General features: G+C 41.5%; 1 protein-coding gene across 1 annotated transcript in view; it reads left to right on the plus strand.

Annotated features, from left to right (window-relative positions):
- PLPPR1 (phospholipid phosphatase related 1) overlaps window positions 1-25,009 on the plus strand; it is a 128,242-nt gene that overhangs the window by 67,401 nt on the left and 35,832 nt on the right. Inside the window, exon 2 of the mRNA XM_032595661.1 lies at window positions 14,689-14,877. Coding sequence (XP_032451552.1) covers window positions 14,689-14,877 — 189 coding nt within the window. The remainder of the gene's footprint in view (window positions 1-14,688; window positions 14,878-25,009) is intronic.

Below are 25,009 nucleotides of genomic sequence, written 5' to 3' on the forward strand. Positions count from 1 at the left end.
TTTCACAGTTTTCCTTGGTTCAGATGGCCACATCTAGGACCTATTTGTCTATAGCTCCTAGATCTTTATGTCCTGAGTTCAAGTGGCTAATAAAGACACACAGAGTCTGTGACTCTTCAAATTCTTGGAAAGAAACTCGTGGGCCTGCGTTTGGGCCAGGTGTCTCCCCTTAATCAAGTCATCTCCAGCCAGTGGATTAGTCTTGCAGTAGAAGCATGAGTGTGGGTGTAAATGTGTAATTCCCAAAGAGGGGCAATCATGGTCTGGGTGAACATCTCGAATGATGTCAACTCCTAGGGTCAGTGAGCTATTTTCTTTCTTTCAGAAAGCTTGAATAGAAGTAAAATATACATTTATCCTTGTTAAGCCTGAAAGGAATAACCAAAATACCTGTTTTCTTTGATCTGGGATAAAAATCACAAGTTAGTTTGGTTACTTTGTTCATCTCATGCCAGTCAGAATCTTCTGTATTTATATTTAATTCAAGAGCAATTATTTAATTAAAATTAGAAATCAAATTAACTGGGGCACCTTGGTGGCTCAGTTAGTTAAGCATCTGACTTTGGCTCAGGTCATGATCTCGGTTGTCAGCACAGAGCCTGCTTCAGATCCTCTGTTCCCTTCTCTGTCTTCCCCTCCCCAGCTCACACATGCACATGTGTGCTTGCTGTTTTATTTCTCAAAAATAAATAAAAAATTCAAAAAAAAAAAGAAAGAACTTAACTATTCCAAAGTAAATACATATAATTTGTTAATTAAATGGGATGCTTCAATTTTAGGGACTACAGGAGGAAAATAATTAGAGGATCTTGATGTTGAGAAGCTCAGGAACTTCTGCCTTAGCAGAAGAAAGCCAACTCTAGGTTCTGGAGCTTATGAAAGAGAGTCAGCAAAAGCATAAAATAAGCAGTTATGCTGCTCTGCTAGAGCAGCCCCTATGGGGCCAACCTGTTCACATTGATTCGTAGAGAACTTCTCCCCTTATTTTAGTTTTATATGCTACATAACAAACTGCCACAAACATAGCCACTTAAAACCACACAAACTTGTTATCTCACACTTTCTGTGGGTCAGGAGTCTATGAGTAAGTTAGGTCTTCTGCTCAGTATTAGGTGGAAGTCAAGCTGCCAGCCAGGACTGTGATGTCATTTGAGTCCTAGGGTCTTCTGCCAAGCTCACAAGTTGTTGGCAGAATTCAGTTCCTGTAAGACTGAGAGCCTCAGCCCTAGAGTCAGCCCACCCATTCCTGGCCATGTGGCCCTCTCCACAAATATGGCAATTTGCTTCTCCAAGGCCAACAGAGAGTTTCTCTACTGCTTCAGATCTCTTAACTTCGTTTAAAGGTATCAAGTGATTAATAGGTCAGGTCTGCCTAGCACAATATCCTTTTCCATTAACTTAAAATTAACTCATTAAGGACCTTAATTACATCATTATAATTCCTACACCTTCACCACATAATATAACATAATCAAAGAAGAGGCATTCCATTATATTCATAGGTCTTGCTCACACCAAAGAGAAGGATCATACTGTGCATGAACACTCGGGGGCAGAAGTCTTGGGGACCAGCTCAAAATTCTGCCCACTCAAATAAAATGAAGAGGAAAAAGAGTGAGTATTGATCTTGGTTCTACCTCTCTCAGGCTTAAAGCCACCATCCTTTGGCCTAAAGCACAATTGGGCTGTGGGCCTAAATATGTTCATAAATGAAAGGAAAGCTCAGTAATACGAGCATTTGTATCTCCTAAGCCTAGTTTTGGATGTTTATCTCTTATACTGGCCTGATTTATTTTTGTTAGTTTATTTGATTATACATATTTATATAATGTGTATGATATTATAAGGTGATTTAAATATTGGATAGTCCTTTACCATCTGCAAACAGTTTTTCCAAGTCTTCTCGTTTAACCCCACTTCTCATGTTATCTCATTCCCATTAAGGGTATTTTTCCTAATGCAGGTCTGAGGATCAGAAAAGCTAGAATCATGCATCCCAGGATTACAGAGTCAATCAGTGACAGAACGAAGACCAAAAGTTGGGTCTTCATCTCCGAATTATGGCCCCCTTCCTTTTCAATCCTCCTTTGTATCATTAGAATATGATGGCTAAATGTGGAACATCCTGGGGTGCCCAGGTGGCTCAGTTGGTTGAGCATCTGACTCTTGATTTCAGCTCAGATCATGATCCCAGGGTTGTGGGATCGAGCCCAACATAAGGCTCTGTGCTGAGGGTGGAGCCTGCTTGAGATTCTCTCTCTCTCTTCCTCTGTCCTTCTCCCCTACTCTCACTCTGTCTTGAATGAATGAATGAATGAATGAATGAATGAATAAATAAGGAACATCCTGACCAAGGACACACTTAACTGCCCTTAGAAATGGCTTCCAGCGCCACCTCCCATTGGCATTCAACTGAGCAGAGGTTGAGCACAGTTTCTGTCCCCTTTCTCCAATCCTCCGTGTCACCTTTGAGAACTAAGCAGACCAGGACTTTGTTTGCCTACCCTGCTTCTACAGGGCAATGGGCCCCCTGCATATCAATATCCTGGGTCACAGCCTAAATTCTGTTGAGCTTCTGATTGGTCAGTTGATTTCATGTACCTCTTTTTATATTAGGTTTTCCAGAAAGGTTCTGCTATTTATTACGTTATGGGGAGGCTGAGGAAGGCAAAGAACTCCTCCTTATCAGCAAGTACCATAAGCCATGAGCTAAAAACAGTACTTTTTACATAGATCACTTTTTACAATTAAATGTCTTATATATATTATCACATCCATTTAACGTATGAGGAAACAGAGATTCAAAGAGATTTTTGTATATAACCTGAAGCCACACAGGTAGCAAATGGTGCATTTAGTACTGCATCTGGGTCTTTAAGCTGCAAAGGCCATAAACTTGTATTATGTCACGTAACCAGCTCAGATGTCACTGCTGACACAATCCTTCCCTCTCTTACCACCTGTGCCTCACGGTTAATATTCTCTTCTTGATATCATCATAGCATCCATCCACCCACCCTGCCATCCTTCCACACATTTACCCTTCTGTCCTTCCTTCCGTCCATCCGTCATCCACTTATAACAACTAATCGGTGTTAAACACCTATCATTTGGCCAATTGCTCATATCCTGGAAAAATGAAGAGCCCCTTCCCCTCTACATTCCTACCAACTAGTGGAGGGGTTTTGGCATGTAGTTGGTACTCTGTAGCTGCCTGTTGACTTACAGTGCTTCTGCTGAGAAACCTGAAATTAGCACCCAAATCAACTTAGTTGATTTTAACAAAGGAAGTAGAAGGACTGCAGAGTTTTAAACAATAGGGATCATTTATGCATTCTTTCCATCCACCTCTCTTACTACTTCTAATAAGTAGGTAATAATAAAATGCACATCAGAGTCATCCAGGACTGTCTTCTCAGAGGCTTCTCTTGACTCATCACTCATCACTGTCACTTTCCCACACATTTAACATCAGTGGAGCTTTGACCTTCCCCACCTCAGAGGCCTGAGGCAGTGCTGGGAAGAGCAGGGCCAATACAGGGCAAGCCTCATGAACTTCTCAGGCCAGAATCCTAGGCCTTCTGCTCTACTAGCCCCTGAAGTCACTGAATAGAAAGGCCTTGCTGGAGGCCTTTACATTTAACACTAAGGAATGTTCTCAATTGTCAAAATCATTTTGAATTTTTATCCTGCTTTCTCTGATATTAGCTGTGCTTGCCAGTTTTGTGTAGCTATAATATGCTTTATATGTATTCATCCACATCATTGAACTTTTAAAAATCCCTAATGGTAGGTGCCTGGGTCCCTCAGTCAGTTAAGTGTCCGACTTCAGTTCAGGTCATGATCTCACAGTTCATGAGTTCAAGCCCCATGTCGGGCTCTGGGCTAATAGCTCAGAACTCAGAGCCTGGAGCCTGCTTCAGATTCTGTGTCTCCCTCTCTCTCTGCCCCTCCCCCATTCATACTCTGTCTCTCCTTCTCTCTCTCTCTCAAAAATAAATAAACATTAAAAAAAATTTTTTTAATCCCTAATGGTAGAAGATCAAAGAGAAAATTCTGTGGCCCAATTTAGCTTAACTTAGATTCAATAATTATCCTTTCCTTAGTGTAGCTGTAAATCTACCTGAAATATTATCATACACTTTACATTTCTCCATATTATTCAACAATAAATAATCAACATGCTGCTGGAGGATAGAAATGGAAAAAAGGGGGACAGGCACCTGGGTGGCTCAGTTGGTTAAGCGTATGACTCTTGGTTTCAGCTCAGGTCATGATCTCACAGTTCATGGCTTTGAGCCCCACATCGGGCTACGTGCTGACAGTGTGGAGCCCGCTTGGGATTCTCTCTCTCCCTCTCTTTCTCCCCCACTCGCTCTCCTTATCTCTCTCTCAAAATAAATAAATAAACTTAAAAAAAAGAAATGGAAAAGAAAGACAAGAACGTGGTATTTGCATTTGTTCTTTAAGAAGTAGCCCAGTAGGAAAGTGTAGCAGCCCAGACTCAGAGGTAGACCTGTATACTGTCTGCTAACTGAGGAGTGATACCTGATGAGGTTTACTGGCTTATTCTCTGTTCAGATGACAGGCTTCTTCTCTCCATTATCAAGACACAGGTAGGACAGAGCCCAATGTGTTCAGTAGAGAGACTATTGCTTAGTTTACCTGAAACAGCTGTCACTGAAGATTTTGGAGGAGTAAAAGACATAATCACACCTGTGTCTTAGGACCATAACTCTTTAGCAGCAGCGGGGGGGGGGGGGGGGGGGGACGGCATGAAGGGGTTGAAATCTCAAAGGCAACAAGATTTCAAAAGTGTAGATGGTAGAATATGGGGGCCTATATAATAACATGGCGGCTGGCAGAACAAAAATGAGATAAATAGGAAGGGCACTGAGGTAAGACAGACCTGGCACCTGACCAAGTATGGCATGGGGCGGAGTGAGAAATCTGGAGGAAGAAGGATGTGTCTGAGATGACATTGAAGATTCGAACATGGGTGACTGAGAAGAGGTTGGTTGGATTCACCAGGACTGGGAACTCCAAGAAGAAGTGACAGGTTGAGGGGAGGAGAAATGCTGAATTGCATTTCAGGCTTGTGGTATTTGGACTATCAGTGGAGCACGAGGTTGGTGGTCAGTGGAGCGTGCACAGCCAAGAGTGGTGATAGAAGAGTCAATGGAATCTGTATAAGAGTAGAATCCATCGAGGGGAGTCTGGGTGGCTCAGTCAGTTAAGTGTCTGACTTCAGCTCAGGTCATGATCTCACGGTCCATGAGTTCGAGCCCCGCATCGGGCTCTGTGCTGACAGCTCAGAGCCTGGAGCCTGCTTCGGATTGTGTGTCCCCCTCTCTCTCTTTTCCTCCCTGCTCATGCTCTCTATCTCTATCTCAAAAATAAATAAATAATTTTTTTTTTAAAAAAAGAGTAGAATCCATAGAAAGAGATGAGATCTCCCAAGAAGAGAACATGGAAAGGAAATGAAAAGAGGGGCAAGGATAGATCCTAGGAGAGCACTGCCATTTACAAACCAGGCACAAGAAAAGGGAAATTTAAAGGAGTCAGGGAAAGAATGGTCAGAGGCAAGAGAAAGTAGTGATTTTAAATACTAAGAAAGGAGGGTGTGGTTGTGTGGGGGGGCCCTCAGTCAATCCCTACTCTTACCCCAAGGCAAGCAAAAAAGCATTGAAAAAAACAAGCCTATTGTACGAAGTGAATCACTATACTATACACCTGAAACTAATATTACACTGTCTATTAACTAACTGAAATTTAAATAAAAACTTTCACAGAAGAAAAAACTTTCACAAAAGAAAAAAAGAAAGAAAAGAACAAGCAAATAGCATCCAAAGAACAAGAGAAAGAACTGAGCACTTACCACGTGCTAGGCATTATGCTGAGAATTTTACAAACCTTATTTCATTATGCTAACTGCAGGTTTGAAGTGTGAAAGAGTGGTTAAATGGCACCAGGGGTTCAAACCCTGGCTCTGCCATTCACTAGGCCTGTGAGCTTGGATAAAGTTTCTTTTCTTTAAATGAGAGCAACTCATTATCTCACAAGGAAGCATGAATATCATGTAAGATAATGCATTTCAAGTTATATAGCTTGTCATGTGTTTACTCAAATGAGCCCTCATTATCATTTATTTGAGATTGCTTTTATGATATCTGTCTCCCCCACAGAAAACCCAACATGTTTAAAGATCATGTCTGCTTTGTTAACAGACTTGTTATTTGCTATTCAGTTTTGTTAGCAGGTGAATACCCTCAGTGTCTGCATGTTGTAGGCATTTGATAAATATTAGTTGATTGACTAAACAGTCCCATTTCATCCACATGTCCTCGCCTGTGGATGTACCTGTTCTCTTTAAAGAAGGGATCTGGGGCACCTGGGTGGCCCAGTTGGTTAAGCGTCTGACTTCAGCTCAGGTCATGATCTTGTGGTCCATGAGTTCGAGCCCCACGTCGGGTTCTGTGCAGACAGCTCAGAGCCTAGAGCCTACTTCAGATTCTGTGTCTCCCTCTCTCTCTGCCCCTCCCCTGCTCATGCTCTGTCTCTCTCTCTGTCTCAGAAATAAATAAATGTTAAAAAAATTTTTTTTTAAATGAAGGTCATGGATTCTCAGACACACACTGGTCCATTGTGACTGTCCAGGTTTCACAAGAGGATGTCATTCTTAAGCACAGCTTAATTGCCTGTTAATTAAAAGACACAGATGTGAGGGGGAATAGAGAATTTGTAATCAAAAGGAATAAAGTTTCAGTTAAGTAAGATGAGTAAGCTCGAGATGTCTGCTGCACCTTGCACCTATGGTCACTAACACCACAGAGCACACTTAAATATTTGTTGGGGGGGTGTAAATCTCATCTTTTATTCTTACCACAATAAAATAAATTTTTAAAAAATTCTTTCAGAAAATATAAAACTATAAAGGGCAAATAAGGATCAGATATACTGACAAAGGAGAATTAATTGACAGTTTAATATTTTATTTTTATGTCTTCATATCTTGAGAGATAAGATTGTAAATAGTAAAACTAAGAACAGTTACATGATTCTTGAAAATTCATTATTGTGGAACTATGATGCTCATCAAGAAGCATCATTTTATAGATGGAAAAACTAGCTGGCTATTCAGTCCTGGCTAATGGAATGACTATATTCTCTTACATACTTCAGTGCATGTGGTATTATTTGCTCACACAGAAAAAAAAATTGTATTCTACTGATGTCTTAATAAAATAGCAGCTAATAGTTATTGAGTACCTGCTAAGTGGTTTTGCTATACTAAATCATATAGTTCTTATACCATTCCAATGAGAACTCATTTCTCATGTGAGGAAACTAAGGCATAGACGGGTTATGTAATTGGTTCAAAGTCCTACAGTAGTAATTAGTGGATTTGGGGTTTGAACCTATGTGTCTTAATCACTATAATGTAAGGAACTTGTACACTATCAGACAAGTATCTAATAAAATCATGTTTTATTGAAGGATTTTTTTTACTACAATCCATAGTAAGAAACACATTTCACACTGTATTATACATACTTCCTCTGCCTATATGTTATACACTAGTTTCACATAAAAACATTTGCTCTTACTGTGTGTGAAACTCTGATATATTCAATTCTGTTCTTTTTCACTAAAAGAATTCTAATTGAACTCCAAAACTGTGTACAATTTATTTCATAGTCCATTAATGGTTTGAGACCTGTAGTCTGGAAAACCACCATAATAAGGGGACATATTAAGATTCAATAATACTAAATGAAGATAACAACTAGGAATACCACTTATTAAGCATCTACTATGTGCCAAAGTACTGTTGTTGATATTTATGTATAATATCCTCAGTTCTCATTATAGCCTTGAAAAGTAACTCAATATTTTTTCCGACAAAAACTGGGACGTGGAGAAGTTAAGAGATTTGTCCTACAGAGATGAGCCTGATTAAAGGCTTCTTCTGCTAATCTAATAATGACATTTAAATATTACTTAACAACTAAATTAAATTAGTAAACAATTTAAACAATTAAATCAGTAAAAAAAAAAAAAAAACCAAAAAACAAAAAGACACAGCTCTGTACTTCACTAGGAGGTTACTTACTAGAAAATAGTATCCAATTCACTGCTACCCAATAGTTTTTCAAAACCTAAGAGAGGGGCACCTGGGTGGCTCAGTTGGTGAAGCCTCCAACTCTTGATTTGGGCTCAAGTCATGATCTTTGGTTCATGAGTTTGAGCCCTGCATCAGGCTCTGCATTGACACTGTGGAGCCTGCTTGGGATTCTCTCTCTCTCCCTCTTTCTCTGCCCCTCCCTTGCTCACCCCATCTCTTTCTCTCTCTCTCAAAAAATAAACTAGAAAAAAAAATTTAAACCTGAGAGAAACAATACCTAGGAAGGAGTGCTTGAAGAATATAGTCTGTGCCTTCTGCCAAGTCAGACACTTCCCTGAATACTTACTGTATAGTTCTCATGCTAAAGTATTATTAGCCCCATTTTACAAATGGAGAAACTGAAGCACAAGAATTTAAGTCCCATGCCTAGTAAGCAGCAGAGTGAGTTTCCAACCCAGGAAACCTGGCCCACACTCTTAGCCTTTCATTGTGCTGTGTCTCTCAAGTTCTACCTAGACTGGGTCATAATACCCACCACCTCCATTCTACCCCACAATATTGTTTTTGTGCATTTTGCTTTGATGCTATGTCATCAGCCTATGCTAAGACTTGATGTAGGGTCCCATATTAAAAACAAACAGCACTGGGGCGCCTGGGTGGCTCAGTCAATTAAGCGTTGGACTTCAGCTCAGGTCAGGATCTCACAGTTCGTGGGTTTGAGCCCCACGTTGGGCTCTGTGCTGACCGCTCAGAGACTGGATCCTGCTTTGGTGTCTGTGTCAGCCTCTCTCTCTCTGCCCCTCCCCTGCTCCTCTCCCTCCCTCTCTCTCTCTTTCTCAAAAATAGATAAACGTTAAAAAAAAAAAATAGCGCCATCATCCTCAGCTTTGAATCACTGTTTATCACAACACACCCTTTATGAGAACCCAGGACGAATTCCAGCCCAGTTACTACATCAGAAAGATTCTATTTCCTTTAAACATTGGTTGGCTTTTATCTTACAGATACTGTGAAATGTGTAACAGACCAGCATTTCCTTATTGTGCTGTTAGGCAACTTATACTCAAGGATGAAATTCCTGTCTCTGAAATTCCTGTCTACTTCCTTTCTTCTGTTCCACCTTCTCACTGATGCTTGCACACTTCATTTGATGGATGTTGATGAAACTCCTTTTTGGAACAAACTGAGAATACGTAAACGTGTCCCATTGCATATTTATGAGTTAGTTATTTACTTTCCTGCAGATGAGGAAACTGACACTAGGAAGCCTTTGAAGAAAGGACTCAAGTGTGCAGCACATAGTTTACCCCTTGATGTCATGCCACCTTAAACTCGTGACCTCATTTTCCCCTGGCCGCTTAAGGTTGTGTGGAAAGATGCATCATATTTACAGTCATCATCCTGGGTTCGCCCCTGTGAGTTGTGTGACCTTATAGAATTCACGCTATCTCTCTGTGCCACTGTTTCCTCACCTGCAAGATGGAAATAATAACATGCCTACCACACAGGGTGTCTGGGCAGAAGAAGAGTTAATTTATGTGACGTTCTTAGAGCCGTTCCTGGGACATATGCATCATATATATCATCACCCTTCCCATCACCATCTCCTCCCCTTCCTTCTTGGCTCTTGCCTCTGTTATTTGTGGGGAACTTCCATCCCCTCTCAAAGGATCACACCTACGTGTAGAGGTGCCCAGGAGGTCTCACAAGGGCTCAAGACCGGTTTTGTCACGTTTCCCCTCCAGCGTACTACCTCAGTTCCCACTTCCATTCACGCCACCTGCGGGTTTCCCACCCCAGCCCTTGTGTGCCGCTAGTGACACCTGTGCCTGGCTTGCTCTCTCTTAATATGAAAAACATGTGAGTCCTTAAAGTGTACTCTTTCCTGGGGTCCTAAGACATTGCTTCTGCATTGCAACCCTGCCGAATCTTATCATCTAAGCTCTGATGCAGTGTTCCTTCTGCTGAGTTTCCTTTATCCCCTCTCTCTTTGGAATTGCACATATGTCCATGGGGCTAAGTCAAAACCATTCCCCTAAACAGACACCATGCTGCCCTGTCCATCCCCTTGTGCTCTTTTCTCCAGGCCTCAGCCCTTTACCTACTCCTCTGCCGACTCCCTCCCTACCAGCTCACCAGGCACAGGCAGCCATGTGCAAACCCCACCTCGGGATTAGCTGACCCCCTCCTACAGATCTATAGACCATTGTCTGTTTCCTGTGTTGGTGAGCGCTCCCCAGCTGGATCACAAACTCCTTGACGTTAGAGAGCATGTCTGAGAATTCTGCACCTTCGCAGCACTTAGTTCGGGACTGAACATAGGGGCGGCTCCCACAAACAGTTGTGGGTTGACTGATTAATTTGCAGTAGTCTTGATAGGTCCTGGCAAAACCAGAATGAGAAACCTGTTTGGAGAGGGAAACATTTGTTGCCTCTGGTGGAGTGACCTAGCACCTCAGTTAGTTTAGGAGTATCTTGGTTTTAGCACTGAAAGGTCCCATGCACCCTGAGACCCCTCAATCCTGGGCAAACTGAGATGGTTGGTCACCTAGACTAGGCTTCCCCAGTTTCAGATATGCCCAAACACTCTAGACCAGATACCAGCCCTCTCATTGTCCAACCTCACATGTCTGCCTACATGCTCCTGCACAACAGACACACTCACATTCACTCACTCTCATGAGTCATACCATCATTACCTGATCCCCCACTGCTTTTTTTTTAAGTTTATTTATTTATTTTGAGGTGGGGCAGAGAGAAAAGCAAAGAGAGACAATGCCAGGCAGGCTCCACACTGTCAGCACAGAGCCCAGTGCAAGGCTTAAACCCGTGAACCGCGAGATCATGACCTGAGCCGAAGTCAGACACTGACTGAGCCACCCAGGCACCCCATGTTCCCCCACTCTTGCGGCCTGTATCAGGTCATGTAAACTAGTGGTCCACAATTACCCCAGACTTGACAGACCAAAGGAAAATGTACTGTCATCTCAGCCTTTGCCCCCAGCTTTGTGACCTTCCCCATTACCATTCTTTCCGATAATCACTTTTCTCTAATCAGCAGAGGATAGAAACACAGGTCTCTCAACCCTGAGAGGCAGAATTTCAGATATTGCTGTCTTCTGCCTTCTGTATCCTTGCGGATGGGTCAGGATTTGATGCGTTTTCGAATATCGGATTGTCATTCTTGGGAACTGAAGCTGAGGAAAACCCCTGGTACATGAACTCCTTCCCCCCACAGCCATAATTGCGCCTTTCACACCGATATCATCAGCCCTCCACCAGCACTTGGGTCCAGCACAGCCTCGCCATCTGCTCATGTGACACCAACATTATGGCCTCCCTCCATGCATCCCTAAATGGGGCTGGAGAAAGCAACAGAGATGGTGAGCGTGCCAGCTGGCACCGGTGACACAAACCTAGATAGCGATGAATCACGGCCCAGGACAGAGAGGAAGAAGGGAGGATGCTGATGGCTAATTGTGCACCGTCATCAGAGCTGCAAGGCGGATCTCTCTGTTCAGGGAAGCAGAACCAGCACAGCATTTCTGTTCCTGCAGTAAATGCAAAGCTTCTTTTTGATATGTGGTCATGAGAGAATGTTCAATAGAAAGGAAACCTAGAAATCAAGATCTGAATTGTTCTGTTTTTGCTTCTGTGCATCTCTAACTGGCATAACTGGGGACTCTCCAGGGAGTCTGGGGATTACTTGAAAATGACAGGCAGGGGTTTCTGGCTGGTCAGGGAGTCGGAGCAGAGTAAACAGACTTATGCTGATAGGTCCGTTCTGTCCAGGAGGCTCCAAAGTTCCCACTTACCTCTACTCTCCTGAGCCTCCCAGGTTCTCTGTTCTTTACTTTATGCCCTGCAATTAACTGATTTGTGCATTAATTCAGTTCTCTCTGAATGTTGCTTCCAGGATTCAATTGGCCAGGCAGTTATTCAAGGTTTGTTCTATAGATTTCAAATTTGGGCATATTGACCTTAGCTTTTTTATTGTTGTCATTATTGTTGATTTTGATGTATTTGAAGTTAGGACAGTCTATGTTCTAAAAGTTTCTATTCTACGTTTTTCTAATGAGTCATTTTACCTACGTATGTTTTTGCTTTTGTTTACTTCACTTTCATCTTGACCTTTTTCAAATGGAGGTGGTAGCACAGAGGCACCCAGTAAAATAGGACACTTGTCCTCAAGAGAGGGGGCTAGCTGCCATTTTTGGGTTTTGTTTTATCCAAAAGCTCCCATAGATCCTGCCTGTTCTCCAAGCAGTTATTCCCCAAGGGCTGATGAAGCCAAGAGACAGAAATATGTTTCCAGCCACATGGAGGATATACAAAGAAATCCCAGATCAGGCCTGTGCAGGAGGCACAGGTAGCCCTGGAGGTAAAGTCCCAACACTGTTGCAATCATAGTGTGTTCTCAGCTCCAGAACATTCAGGTCAGCTGGCTAGGTTCCTTCCCATCAGGTCATCTCAGTTGACCAGTGAAGCACAAAAGAGAAACTTCATGGCCTTGACTTCATACACTAGCAGCCAATAGGAACACCTGTTAGCAAGGGCAGCTTTGGAGTACCTCTCTCTCACTCTTACGGGAAACATACTAATCCAAATCTCTCTGTGGCTAAAGAGAAAAGAAACAAAGTGCTGAAACAGCAGAGATGGCTGGCCTGAGCACTGGTGATTTACATGTGGTGCCAAGAAATAACTTCAGGTGCAGAGAAACACACAGGAGTGTCCAGAGATTACTAGATGGTCAGAAGTTGTGACAGCAGGTCCTCTGGGGAAGAGGGACAGAAAATGCCAGATGGTAAAATATCATTCATATACAACCAGAGAGAAGTCGTGTATGAAGGACAACAAACGGAAAGTATGATCTACGACCTACCTGAAGGTAAAGGAAGGTGGCAATGGATGAGGCCAAAAGGTAAAAGACCTTTATAGCAGAATGGATAGGAGTTTCTGAATGCTTTCAGCTACAAGAAGGAGAAACTGCAGAAATAATTTCCCGGAAGTAGAGGCTGTGCCTGGTTTCAGAGAGTGGGCAGAGTGTAAGGCTTCTCTGCTATGTTGTAGCTAAAGAAATGGATATGAAATAGGTAAGACTGCCGTTAGAGTCGAGCCTGTCCTCCGCCCCGTAACTCTCCAGGTTTTTGTGTAGAACGAAATTTTGATGCCATAATACAGGTATTTTTTTTTTCCTCTGAGGATCAGAAAATGTGGGTTTCTAGTCCCAGACTTACACAAACTAGCTATCATGACCTTAGGTTAGTCATTCCAGGGCTATTCCAGCTTTAGATTTTAAGATTCCAGCTTTAGATTCAGACCTTTAGATTTCCTAAACCTTTCCTTCTCCCTCATTGACCCATAGGTACTTCCAAGTAAAAACAATTTTAAGCCATAAACGATGTACAAACATGTCCTCCCAAGTTCTGATTTTATTCCATAATGATTGTTTTGATACTTTTTTAAAAAAACAACACTTTAAGATATTTTTTCTCCATTTTAGTTTCCCTACTTTGCTGATTCTCAACCTAAGTACATGTTTAGCTTACTTGTTGGATAATTCAGCAGTGGTCAGTTCCCCATTCAGCCTTCTCATCTATGAAATATAAAGGTTTGAGACGGGAATATCTCCAAGAACCCTTTCAGCTTAATTTTCTGTAGTCTCATAACCTCAAAAATCTGTTTTCTATCTACCTTTATAACCATCTTATCCTGGTACTTTGGTGTTTCCAAATATGAATGAGACCATGAATGTCGACATTTCTATGTTCGCTCAACCTCTCATACCTACGAAAGGCTACATCTAAACCTCAGTGAGTGTCTGGGACATTCGTGAGTCAGAATTAAAGGATAATTATGTCCCTTTTTATGTCTAAACCTTAGGAACGATCTGTGTCTATAATAAGATGTTATCAGGAAAGTCCTGAATTTACTGGGGGAAAGCATTTTGGAATAAACGTAAAACCTTTTTGGAAAAGGTAACAGCCGTGACCAATACAGGCCGCCTGTACTGTGTTCCTCCCTGCCAATAATGAAGGGTGTGGTTCTGAAAACCTGCCTCAGCCTTTCCAGGTTTTAGCTTTCCTGTGCATTGGTTTATTCATTCATGATTTACCTGCCTCTAACATTTTATAATAAGGCAAGTTTATCTCTACTATTTCATGAGCTTTCTCACGAACAGCTCTCACATCTACATCTTGCCAATTCTTATGCTGCTGCCCTTTGACTTTTCACCTCTGTCCTGAATGGAAATATTACCTTGGCTCCCGTGCTTCCTCTGAGAGGGTGGCAGCAGAAGCTGGGTCTCTCTATAAGCCTTGCTGTGGTCTGCCTTTCAGATGGGAGCCGTTAATTATTTTCTGCGAGGTTTCTAGAACAGATGTTACAAGGCAGACAAGCAAGCACACCCTCCCTGAGCCCAGAGCACGCTGAGCCAGGCACGCACACACTCGCCAATACCAACAGAGGAAAGCTGCTGGGGTGATGGAGGGAGTGTGCTCTGAGGGGCAAACGCGGCTCCGAAGACCTGCTAATGTCTCTGTGTGGCCATGCTGTATTTTCAGCTTGTCATCATGGCTGGGACAGTGCTGCTTGCCTACTACTTCGAATGCACTGACACTTTTCAGGTGCATATCCAAGGATTCTTCTGTCAGGACGGAGACTTAATGAAGCCTTACCCGGGGACAGAGGAAGAAAGCTTCATCACCCCTCTGGTGCTCTATTGTGTGCTGGCTGCCACTCCGACTGCTATTGTAAGTACAGAATCGACTTCCTTTTTTACTGTCAGATACTAAATAACATTTCCTGTCTGCCTTTTCTACTCTTTCCTCCCTTCCTGGGCATTCACCAGCAGTCTAACGGGGGAGGAGGGGGGTGCGGGGAACGGGGGTGTCCTGTTTCAGCCAAAACAGTGAATGGAGTTCTGCATAAAAATCTCATGAACATGGGTCTCGTCTTTTATAGGTGGCTTTTGCTTTTTGGTATCTGAATTATACATATATATACGTATATGTATGTATATATACATATATATATACACACACACACACATTTTTAAAGTATGTGTGAATGGCATAAATTGACAGGCATGATTGGCTAACATGTTAAGAACAGCTACTGTGCTCTTGAAAAAATATGCGGCGAATTGGGTCTATTCAGGAGAGGTCTTGAATGTAGATGCCGGCACTGATGGAAAGAATCGGACCAGAGTGGAATGGAATCCCCTGGGCTTGTGTCTCCTGCTGTTCTGACTGAACTTCCAGAGAGAAATCACCTGACCTGAAGTTTGCTGTCATTCACTCTTGGTGGCTCTGGCCACGTTCACATTATATCACATTCAATTCAGTTGCAACTTTACCCTCCTTCTATTTCATTCTTCTCTTGCATGAGGGGGCAAAAAAAAAAAAAAAAAAAAAATGGCCGGACTATGCTCAAGGGAAACCATTTCAAAAGTATAAAATTCACAGACCTGTATCATCTGGTAAATTGATTGAATCCTTAGACATTTTAATTTCAATTTTTAAAATGACTTTGTGTTTTAAATGACTTTGTGTAGCATGTCTGAACATGCTACACGGTCAGATTCTTTGGGATGTAATCTCGGTTATCATTCCCCCCCCTTTCTCTTTTAATAGCTGCCTCCCCCAACTCTCTCCCTTCCCCTTTCTTTTGGTAATATTGACTGGCATGCTGAGAAATCTACTGACCGCTCAGACGTTCAGTTCAAGTATGGTTTTCTATGCAAGTGATCTGCTTGCTTTAAGGTGAGAAATGGATGGGATTTTGAGAAGAAATAATATGGGTATAATGAGTCATAGACTTTAAGTTCGTTTTGATCATTGATCCTAGGCTCAGCAAACCCTCCCTTAAATGATAAGACCATGCTGTTGCAATTAAGGTCAGGGGTAATAAAACTGTGGTGTATCAGAGTGGTTAAAAACGCAAGCTCTGCAGTCTGACACAGCTGGATTCACATCCTGTCTATGTGACTTTGGGCGAGTCACTCTATTGGCCACCCCACCCCACCCCCCACCGTGAAACATAGGGAGAATATGACTCCCTATTTCATAGAGTTGTCATGAGACTTGAATGAGATGGTTCGTACGAATGACTCGGCACAGTGCCTGGCACGTACTAAGTGTTTAGACGTAGGGGAGCAAAGAGCCTGGCTGGAAACTGTTCTTCATCGTCTTCAGAATCACAGAGCAACTTCCTCTACATAAAGGGAATGAGATTCCACTTGGAAACCCTGGAACTGCAGCTTCATCTAGAATCACATCCTGGTTTCTTTCTGTCTCAGAAGCATGTCATGTTCTTGTGTATTCAGACATGATGCTAAGTGATCCGTTGACTTAACTTATTTTCCTCTCTTCTCCCTAGTCCCAAGATATACCATTGCCTAGAATCTCCTGTAATGACTTCTTGGAATTACAGTTTTTGTCATAAAAAAAAAAAACAACTAAGTAAAGCAAGGGAGACAGATTATTATTAAAAATTATGGTCAAAAAAATTAGTGAATCAGAAAACAATAGAATAATAAATAAGATCAGGAGCTAATTCTTAGAAAAGTAGAATGTGCAACCCCCTAGATAGTCTAATATAAGAAAGGCAGGAGTAAAAAGAAAAAAAAAGTTAAAACACATACATATAAGGAAAAATACATAAACCTATAGAAGTGTATATGGTATTTTTATTTGAATTGTATTTACAATTCTGTGCCAGTAAGTGCTTGCACCTCAATAAAATTGGTAATATTTTATGAAAAGGTAATTTACTAACAATGCCCTAAAAAGATATAGAAAATCTGAATAGTGAATAAAGATAGAATAAACTTTGTAAACATGTCTAAAATTTATCTCACAAAATATACTGAGGACACATAGCTGTAGTATAAATTCCTTCAAACTTTGAAGGAATGGAAAAGTCATAATTCTATAAAATGTTCCACGGGGCGCCTGGGTGGCGCAGTCGGTTAAGCGTCCGACTTCAGCCAGGTCACGATCTCGCGGTCCGTGAGTTCGAGCCCCGCGTCGGGCTCTGGGCTGATGGCTCGGAGCCTGGAGCCTGTTTCCGATTCTGTGTCTCCCTCTCTCTCTGCCCCTCCCCCGTTCATGCTCTGTCTCTCTCTGTCCCAAAAATAAATAAACGTTGAAAAAAAAAAATTTTAAATGTTCCAGGCCCTAAAAATAAACAAAAAGCTTTTTAGTGCACATTACAAAGCAAGAAAATATGGATTTTAAACACTTAGAAAGTGTGCATGCACACCCACAAAAGCACCCCCAATAGCAAAAACAATCTCACTTTCAAATATTGATGCAAGCATATAGAAAAAGATTGATAGATTTGTCTACCTAGAAATGAGCATTTCTAACAAAAGAAAAAGTAAAGACTGCAAAAAGTTTACAGCCTATAGGACTCAAATGTAAATATCCTTAATACTTAAGAAAATGAGCTTCCCAAAATAAAAACAGGAAAGGGCAAGAATAGACAATTAACAAAACAATGACTGTGCATGTAAACATTTCTAAACTCATCAGTTATCCAAAGAAAAGTAGTTTTTACAAGTACAGCATTTTCCCCTATAAATTTTCCAAATGTTTTAAAGACAGAGAGCCATGTTGCTGAAGGTGTAGATACTTTCATACAGTTCTAGTTGAAGTGTAGACTGCTATTTTCTTTTTAAAGAGTAGCTTGTCAAAGATGTATTAAGAGTTGATAAACTTCAGACTCAGCCAGTAATTCCATTCCCTGAATTTATGTTAAGGAAATGATCAGTTTTATATAAATACAAGGATTTGTGTTTGGGGGATGTTCATTTAGGCAATAGTTTCCGTGAAAAACTTGGAACTAGCTAAATACACAGTACTAGGGGCTTGTATAAATACATTGTGAGGCAGTCGTGTTTTTGAAACACCTTTAGTAGCAATGAAACATGTTTTTGATTTAATGTTAAGATATTTTTTAAGGGCTAAAAAAATTGTATATACTATTGCGTATAAAATCTTTCTCCCTTTCACAAGAGAATCTGACCATATCTTAATTTTCTGGGTCTATTTCCCTAGAAAAAGGAGAAAGGTGGTATGTATCAACTGTGTTGCTAGGCCAAATTAACCCCTGATTGGTGAATTGCATCTGGACTCAGAGAACTATAATTACCCGAGGAGGTGCCATGCTATGACTTCTAAGTGCAATGACTCTGGGACCTTGGAAGCTATGTCTGTGGAGTTGCTACACCATATGCTGACTCCTACAGGGCATGAGGCTTTTAAGCCACAGTGGCTCCTTCATCCTCTGATATGTCTATGATCTCTTGCACCTGAGCTATACTGCTCTGCTGGACCACTGTGAGGACACGTGCTGGAAAGGAGCACGTGATGTTTCCCTGCTGGCAAGCTGTGGTTCCTTCCAAGTAGACCAATGCCAAATGTAGCATGTGGTTGTCTGTGGGTCTGAACATTTAATGACTCCAAGAAGATACCTTGTGTGTATGTTGCAAGTATAATCCCAAAGTTATATACAAAAAGACTAGTAAGAAATAAACTAAACTACTAAATAAACTAAACTAAAAATGTACAGTTATTATCTATGAGTACTAATGGTACAGTTAATTTTTTTCTTCTCTTTTATACTTTTATATGTTGCTTTCCAAATTCTACATGAATGTATAGTATTTTCAAATCAAAAGATACATTTTTTAAAACATTATATACTCCCGTTCTTCTGGCAAAAATTATGAAAAGGCCAATTTTTAATAAGACTTAAAAATGGCAACTCTAATGAACAAAAACACACATGGCCAAAAACAAAAACGAAAAACAAAAAACAAAAATAGGAAAACAGAACTTTGTGGAGAACTTTCTCCTCTCTCTGGGCAAAAATGATACCTCTTTGCTTTTAAGGTTTTTAGCAGAAACTGTTCCTTTTCCCCAAATGACAAAGTCAAGGGGTATGGTAAACAAACAGTGAGCTAAGGACTAAGAACCTAACCTACAGCTCTATTCTAGCTCTCAAGTATGGAACACTTTCCATTTCTTTGCTTCTCTGGGTGAAAAATGTGACCAGTAATGCTAGCAGGTCCCTAAGATACAAGCTGAGGAATATTCCATAAATGATGATTATAAGAATGACATCTTTTAATTTATTATATTCTGTAGTCCTTGCCTAATTATCCTCCCAGCATCCCAGTGAAATAGAAAAGAGACATCCCAAAGAACATAGAGAAAGGGTGTGGTTCAAATTCCCTTCATTTTTGAGTTGAGAACCTTGAGACTTAGCCAAATTAATTTGCTGAAGTTCCAGCTAGTTCTGTATGTTACTGGACAGGTAGCCACCCATTTGGTTCCACTTTTATTTTCCTCCCAAATGAGGGTCACTGCTAGGAGCCAAAACTGATTACAGTTGACAGGTTAATGGCAGAGAGCCCTGTGGCCTCAGAACCCTGCTGACAGTGCTGGGTGTTCCCCTAAGACCTGAAAAAAAGGTCCTCTAAGGTTTCTATCCTTAGGAAACAGAGCTCTTCTGACGTTCAGGAAATTTTTCTGGGAGGAAGGAACTGTGTTCAATTTCTTCTGTCCCATTCTAGGGAGGTATGGCTTGTCCGAGAGCAGCCTTTGTTGGGCCACTGGGATCAAGATCCCAAGTGTCAAACTCAGCACAGCCCCTGCTTCTGAGTGCACATCCTTCATTCCCTTCACACTGCAGAGTCCTCCTATCTCAGGTTTCATATGTCAGGAGAGGCAAGAATCCCAGTCATGGCTTTGCCTCCAATAATTGTGTGGCCTCTGGTACATCATGTTCCCTCTATGGGTTGGATTTCTCATCTGTAAATAAAAGGAGGGGTTAGGCTAGTGATCTCCAAGATCTTTCTAGATCTAATATTCCATGAAAGCTTTAAAAAAAAAAAAAAAAAAAAAAAGCATTCTGATTGGAAAGCTCCACAAGTCAGATTCCCAATCCCCAAATCTCACCTTTCTTTCTGGAGTTTGGTTTTATACTCTGTGCCTGGTCAGGTGTTTCACAGAACTGCATAGAGTTTCTGTTGTTTATTCCTCCTTAAATCCATTTCCTGTTTTCACTGGAGTAGAAAAAAGGCAAGATCCCGCTGGGGTGACTTGTGTGACATTAACTAATGGCAATTTTCAAAAAAGTAGCTCAACCTGGACTTGTCCTTGGTTTTCTGTGCCTTCTGAAGCACATTAGCCTTAGAAAAACCTAGCACCTTACACTTCTGTGTGTCTGGACATTAACAATCCCACTCACGACTACAGGGACACACAAGAAATGCACAAGGGAAAAGACTCTGCCGAGTGTTTGACCTGTCATTTCCTATTTCTCCTTTTGTGCTCTGCTGTCAGAAGAGATCAGCATCATGTTGAGGCGAGGCCACATGGGATAAACTGTACAGGGACAGGCCAGTGCTGTCTCAGATCTTCAGGAAAGGTTAGAGCTTGGGCAATTTATTATGTCCAGAACTGTTTAGCCAAAAGTGGTAGCCCACGCTTCCAAGAGATCTGCAGAGTGCATTCTAACCAGTGTGGAAACCCTGGATGACTACTGCCTCTGGCCTCCTAAATAAACTTGTATGCTCAGAGTTAAGGGCAGGGAGCCTGTTTGGATAAGAGGATTTAACTCAGTGGAGAATCTGATTTACTTTTATTTTACCTCAGCCCCAGTACCACAAGGCATGAGAAAATGGCTATTAAACACTTTCCTTGGCCTCACAACAAAGTGACAGGGGAGTATTTAGTATTGAAGCTGCAGAACATTTGATGCCTAGCCCAAGAGAATGGAAACAGCTCGCAGTTTGCATACAAGTGTGCATGCACACATACATAAGACTAGTCTAGAATTTCCTAGGAAAAGGAAGAGACAAACACAATTTGATAGAAGGGCACAATTTGGAGGAAATTGTGAATCTTCATTTGGGAGGTTTCCGGACCCTAAGCTCTTGGAGTGAATATAAAAGCCCGAAGCACAGTGTGGAACAGAGTGGGCTCTCACTAAATGCAAGTCTGTTGGCTGACTGGCGTGGGACGCAGCTGCTGAAGCAAAAGAGACATTGTGGGACCTTGCAGTGCCTCATAATCTGCCTCTTCCAGGCTCTGAACAATCTCGTCTGTTGAAGCCCCTTTTAACACTTTATAATTCACATCTTTTTCCCTTTGTATATTATAACGTCACTTCTTTTTTGTTTGTTTTTTTACCATGAGTCCTTCATTTTGTTATTGCTGAAGCTAGTGTACTTAGTCTTTACAATTACACTTTTTTCTGGGAAAGGTTTATGGATATACCCATTAATTGTTGTGGATTTTTTTTAAATAAAAAATTCATTTCCCCATCTTCTGTCTATGCTGAATGTGAGTGCTCTCAATTCTTTAACAGATTATTTCTTCTCCTGACGTCATCCCAGCGAGCGATTTGCTTACTCTCTTTGAGATGTCCCTTCCAATGATTGGTGATGATTGTATTAAGGAGCTTTGATAATTTGCTTCTTGAAAAGACTGTTTGCCTAAAAATATATGCTGGTCAATTCAGTTAGTTATCACAATGCATTTTACTTTTTATTGAGAGCAGTGTTTTACCTAACCCACTATAAATTCCAGTTTCTCTTATTTCCACTGTCTAGGAAAAAAGGCATAAGAGACTACTATGCTTTAGAAATATAGCATACCACCTTGTTATACTATAACACGTGTCATATAACATAACATGGTATTTTATAACAAGTGTCAACTGAAGCCTGCCTTCTAAATGGGTAGTTGGGTAGTTGCGTCCCCTGGATTAACACCAGTAGGGAGGCTCCAATCTATAAACACTTATTATCCCAGTTGCTGAACAATTTTCAAAATGCCATCATGCAAATGACCTTAATTCTATTGAAGCTTTGATCTTTAAAAGGCATAGGAAATGTCTAGGGCTGAATTTCTTAACTTACACTTGGATGTAAGAAAGCAGAAAGCTAGAGCTCTTGAACCAACCAGGGCTCCGCATTTGAAAGGACCAGGATGCCTCCGCAGATCTGGGTTGTCAATAGATGGCCCTTGTTGGGGAGGATTAGAGCAGAATGTAAAGACATTGGCAGTCAGGGCTGGCAGCACAATCTGTGCATTTTAAATTTCCTGGGTCACTAAACAAAATCTACTGCAAAAGCATGTCTCCCTTTCTTGGAAATGCTCATGACTATGGAAGCCTCTCAGGAGAATGTTGGGAGCATCTTAAAAATCCCTGGGAGTGAAAGCCCTGAAGCTATTTAGACCCTAATATTGGGAAGTATGCAAAGAACCCTCTCTTCTTCCTCAGAGTGTCCTACACAGAAATCCCAGAGAGGGCCACCAGTCTCTGTTATTCTTCAGGAACCCAAGTGACAGAGATATCAGGCAACATGATGACTCTGAAGTAGGTTGCATCCATTTTGCTTAAGGGTAGATTACTTGGTGAGAGCAGAGTCCCATAGGATTTTAAAAGTGGAGAGTTTAACCAAATGAATTGAGATTGAAGCCCAACTATGTGATTTCAGTTTCCCTTAATCAGCCCTCTCTTGTTAGTTCCTGTCGTAAAGGCAAAGATGTTGGAGCTGGAAAAGCACGTTAGAGGTCTTCTTGTTCAAGAGATGAGAAACTGAGGCCCAGAGAGGTCAAGCGACTGGTTCAAGATCAAATACCTGGTCAGGGACAGAGCAGAGATAGAATCATACCATGTTTGCTTACTCCAGGACTAGAGACAATGATTTATTTTTATTTTTTTAATGTTTATTTATTTTTGAGAGATAGAGTGCAAGCCGGGATGAGCCAGAGAGAGAGGAAGACACAGAATCTCAGCAGGCTCCAGGCTCCGAGCTGCCAGCACAGAGCCCGACACGGGGCTCGAACTCACGAACCACAAGATCATGATCTGAGCCGAAGTCAGAGACAATGATTCTTTTTAAATCAATCTCAACATTCTGGCCTTAGATAGACCAGGAAGTAAAAACAACAAACATTCCTTGAGTACCTATAGATGCTTTAACATACATTTTTTAATACTCTCAACTATTTGCTGATATAGCTATTACCCTCATATTCAAAATCATAAAAAAAAGAAAGAAAAACTGGGGCTCAGAAAGTTTCAATTATTACTTGCCCCCCAATTACACATCAAAAATGGAGAGAGCTGGGTTTTCAGCTCTACAGCCCACATTCAAGAAACAGCAATGGCTTTGATCTTGCCAAGTATCAGAGCTACAACTAGCATATGTGTGCACCCAAAACATATAGTGCAGGAGTTCTAGATGCCCTTTTTAGTGACAACCACATATAACATGCAGTGAAACCCCCTTACAATATGAGATTGTCATACATCTTCCAGTGACTTTTTTCTGCAAACTGTTTATATTTTTTTTTCAACGTTTATTTATTTTTGGGACAGAGAGAGACAGAGCATGAACGGGCGAGGGGCAGAGAGAGAGGGGGACACAGAATCGGAAACAGGCTCCAGGCTCTGAGCCATCAGCCCAGAGCCCGACGCGGGGCTCGAACTCCCGGACCGCGAGATCGTGACCTGGCTGAAGTCGGACGCTTAACCGACTGCGCCACCCAGGCGCCCCCAAACTGTTTATATTTTGAAATCTGAAAACTGTCCCCTAAATACTGTGTGTTGATATCCTTTATTTATCACTTACCAGATCTTCTGTGAAACATTGTGAAGAAACGAGGTCTAAGAGATAACACACCCAACTGATGCACCATATTCCAGGATTATTTGTTTGTTTCTTTGCCATTTGGGTTTTCATATCTGAAATCCAACTTTATCAAGCTAGAACAGTTATCCTCATTACTTAAAGTATACTTACTATTATCTAAATGTCTTATGTCATGTGGGGTTGTAGCTGGCAGAGCTAGGGGATAAGAAATGCACCAATGGAATTCACGTGCAGTTCATTCATTTCCAGATCTAGAGTTTGGCCTTGGTCATTTCTCACCAGAGGGTGTTCTCATTTGCTGTGAGTGATACGATGTTTGTTAGCCAACAATCAGAAAGACCGTAATAGGGCAGCCAGGGACAAGCACATGGTGAGTCCCACATGTCCCATTTACTCTCTGAACAGAGGGGTAGATAGAGGCAGAGTGTGTGTGGCAAAGACACAGATGGGGGAACCCAGCCATTGCCAAAACCAGAGTCCTAAATCTGCCACAATGTACAAAATGGCACTCAATGTGGGCTGGAGGCCTGGCAGGAAAGAAGAGAGACCCCTTCCCTTATCAAGCAGAATTCTCTCTCTCTCTCTCTCTCTCTCTCTCTCTCTCTCTCTCCCCCCCCCCCTCTCTCCAAGCATAATCAGGCCCTATATGAGATTATGGGGCCCAATAAGTGGACAAATAGCACCCTGTGTGTGGTCAGTAAAATGCAGAAAAATGCACTTCCTTCAGCCCACTCAGTGGAGTCTGAGAACTGGATTGTTTCTTCAGCAACCTTTATGTCCATCACAGTCTTTACTGACAACCAGAAATATCTTCCTATTTCAGTTATAAAATGACCCCCTTCCTCCCTCACTTTCTTCCTCTCTTCCTTATGTGAATATTTATCATCACTTAATATATTCCACGCATTGTCTGAACTGGGTATATAGGTTGGTAGATATCCTTGCTCTGACTTCTTTTTCTTTTATGCTTCATACCTCAACTGGAATTTGAATATTGCCAGCCAATAATAACAAACCTTGTACTAATTATTACCTTTGATATGAGAGTCTTAGGATTTACTTGTGGATTTATTTGGGCCCCATACCCTTTTGCATGACAAGTTCTGTTTGGTCTGACATGACTTGTAGTGATTTTGTTGAGATTTTTGTGTGGGTATATGGGTATGCACGTGTGTATTTTTAACAAGAATAGGTTGTGTGTAGATGTT

This window comes from Lynx canadensis, chromosome D4 (genome assembly GCF_007474595.2).
Source record: "Lynx canadensis isolate LIC74 chromosome D4, mLynCan4.pri.v2, whole genome shotgun sequence".
Taxonomy (NCBI): Eukaryota; Metazoa; Chordata; class Mammalia; order Carnivora; family Felidae; genus Lynx; species Lynx canadensis.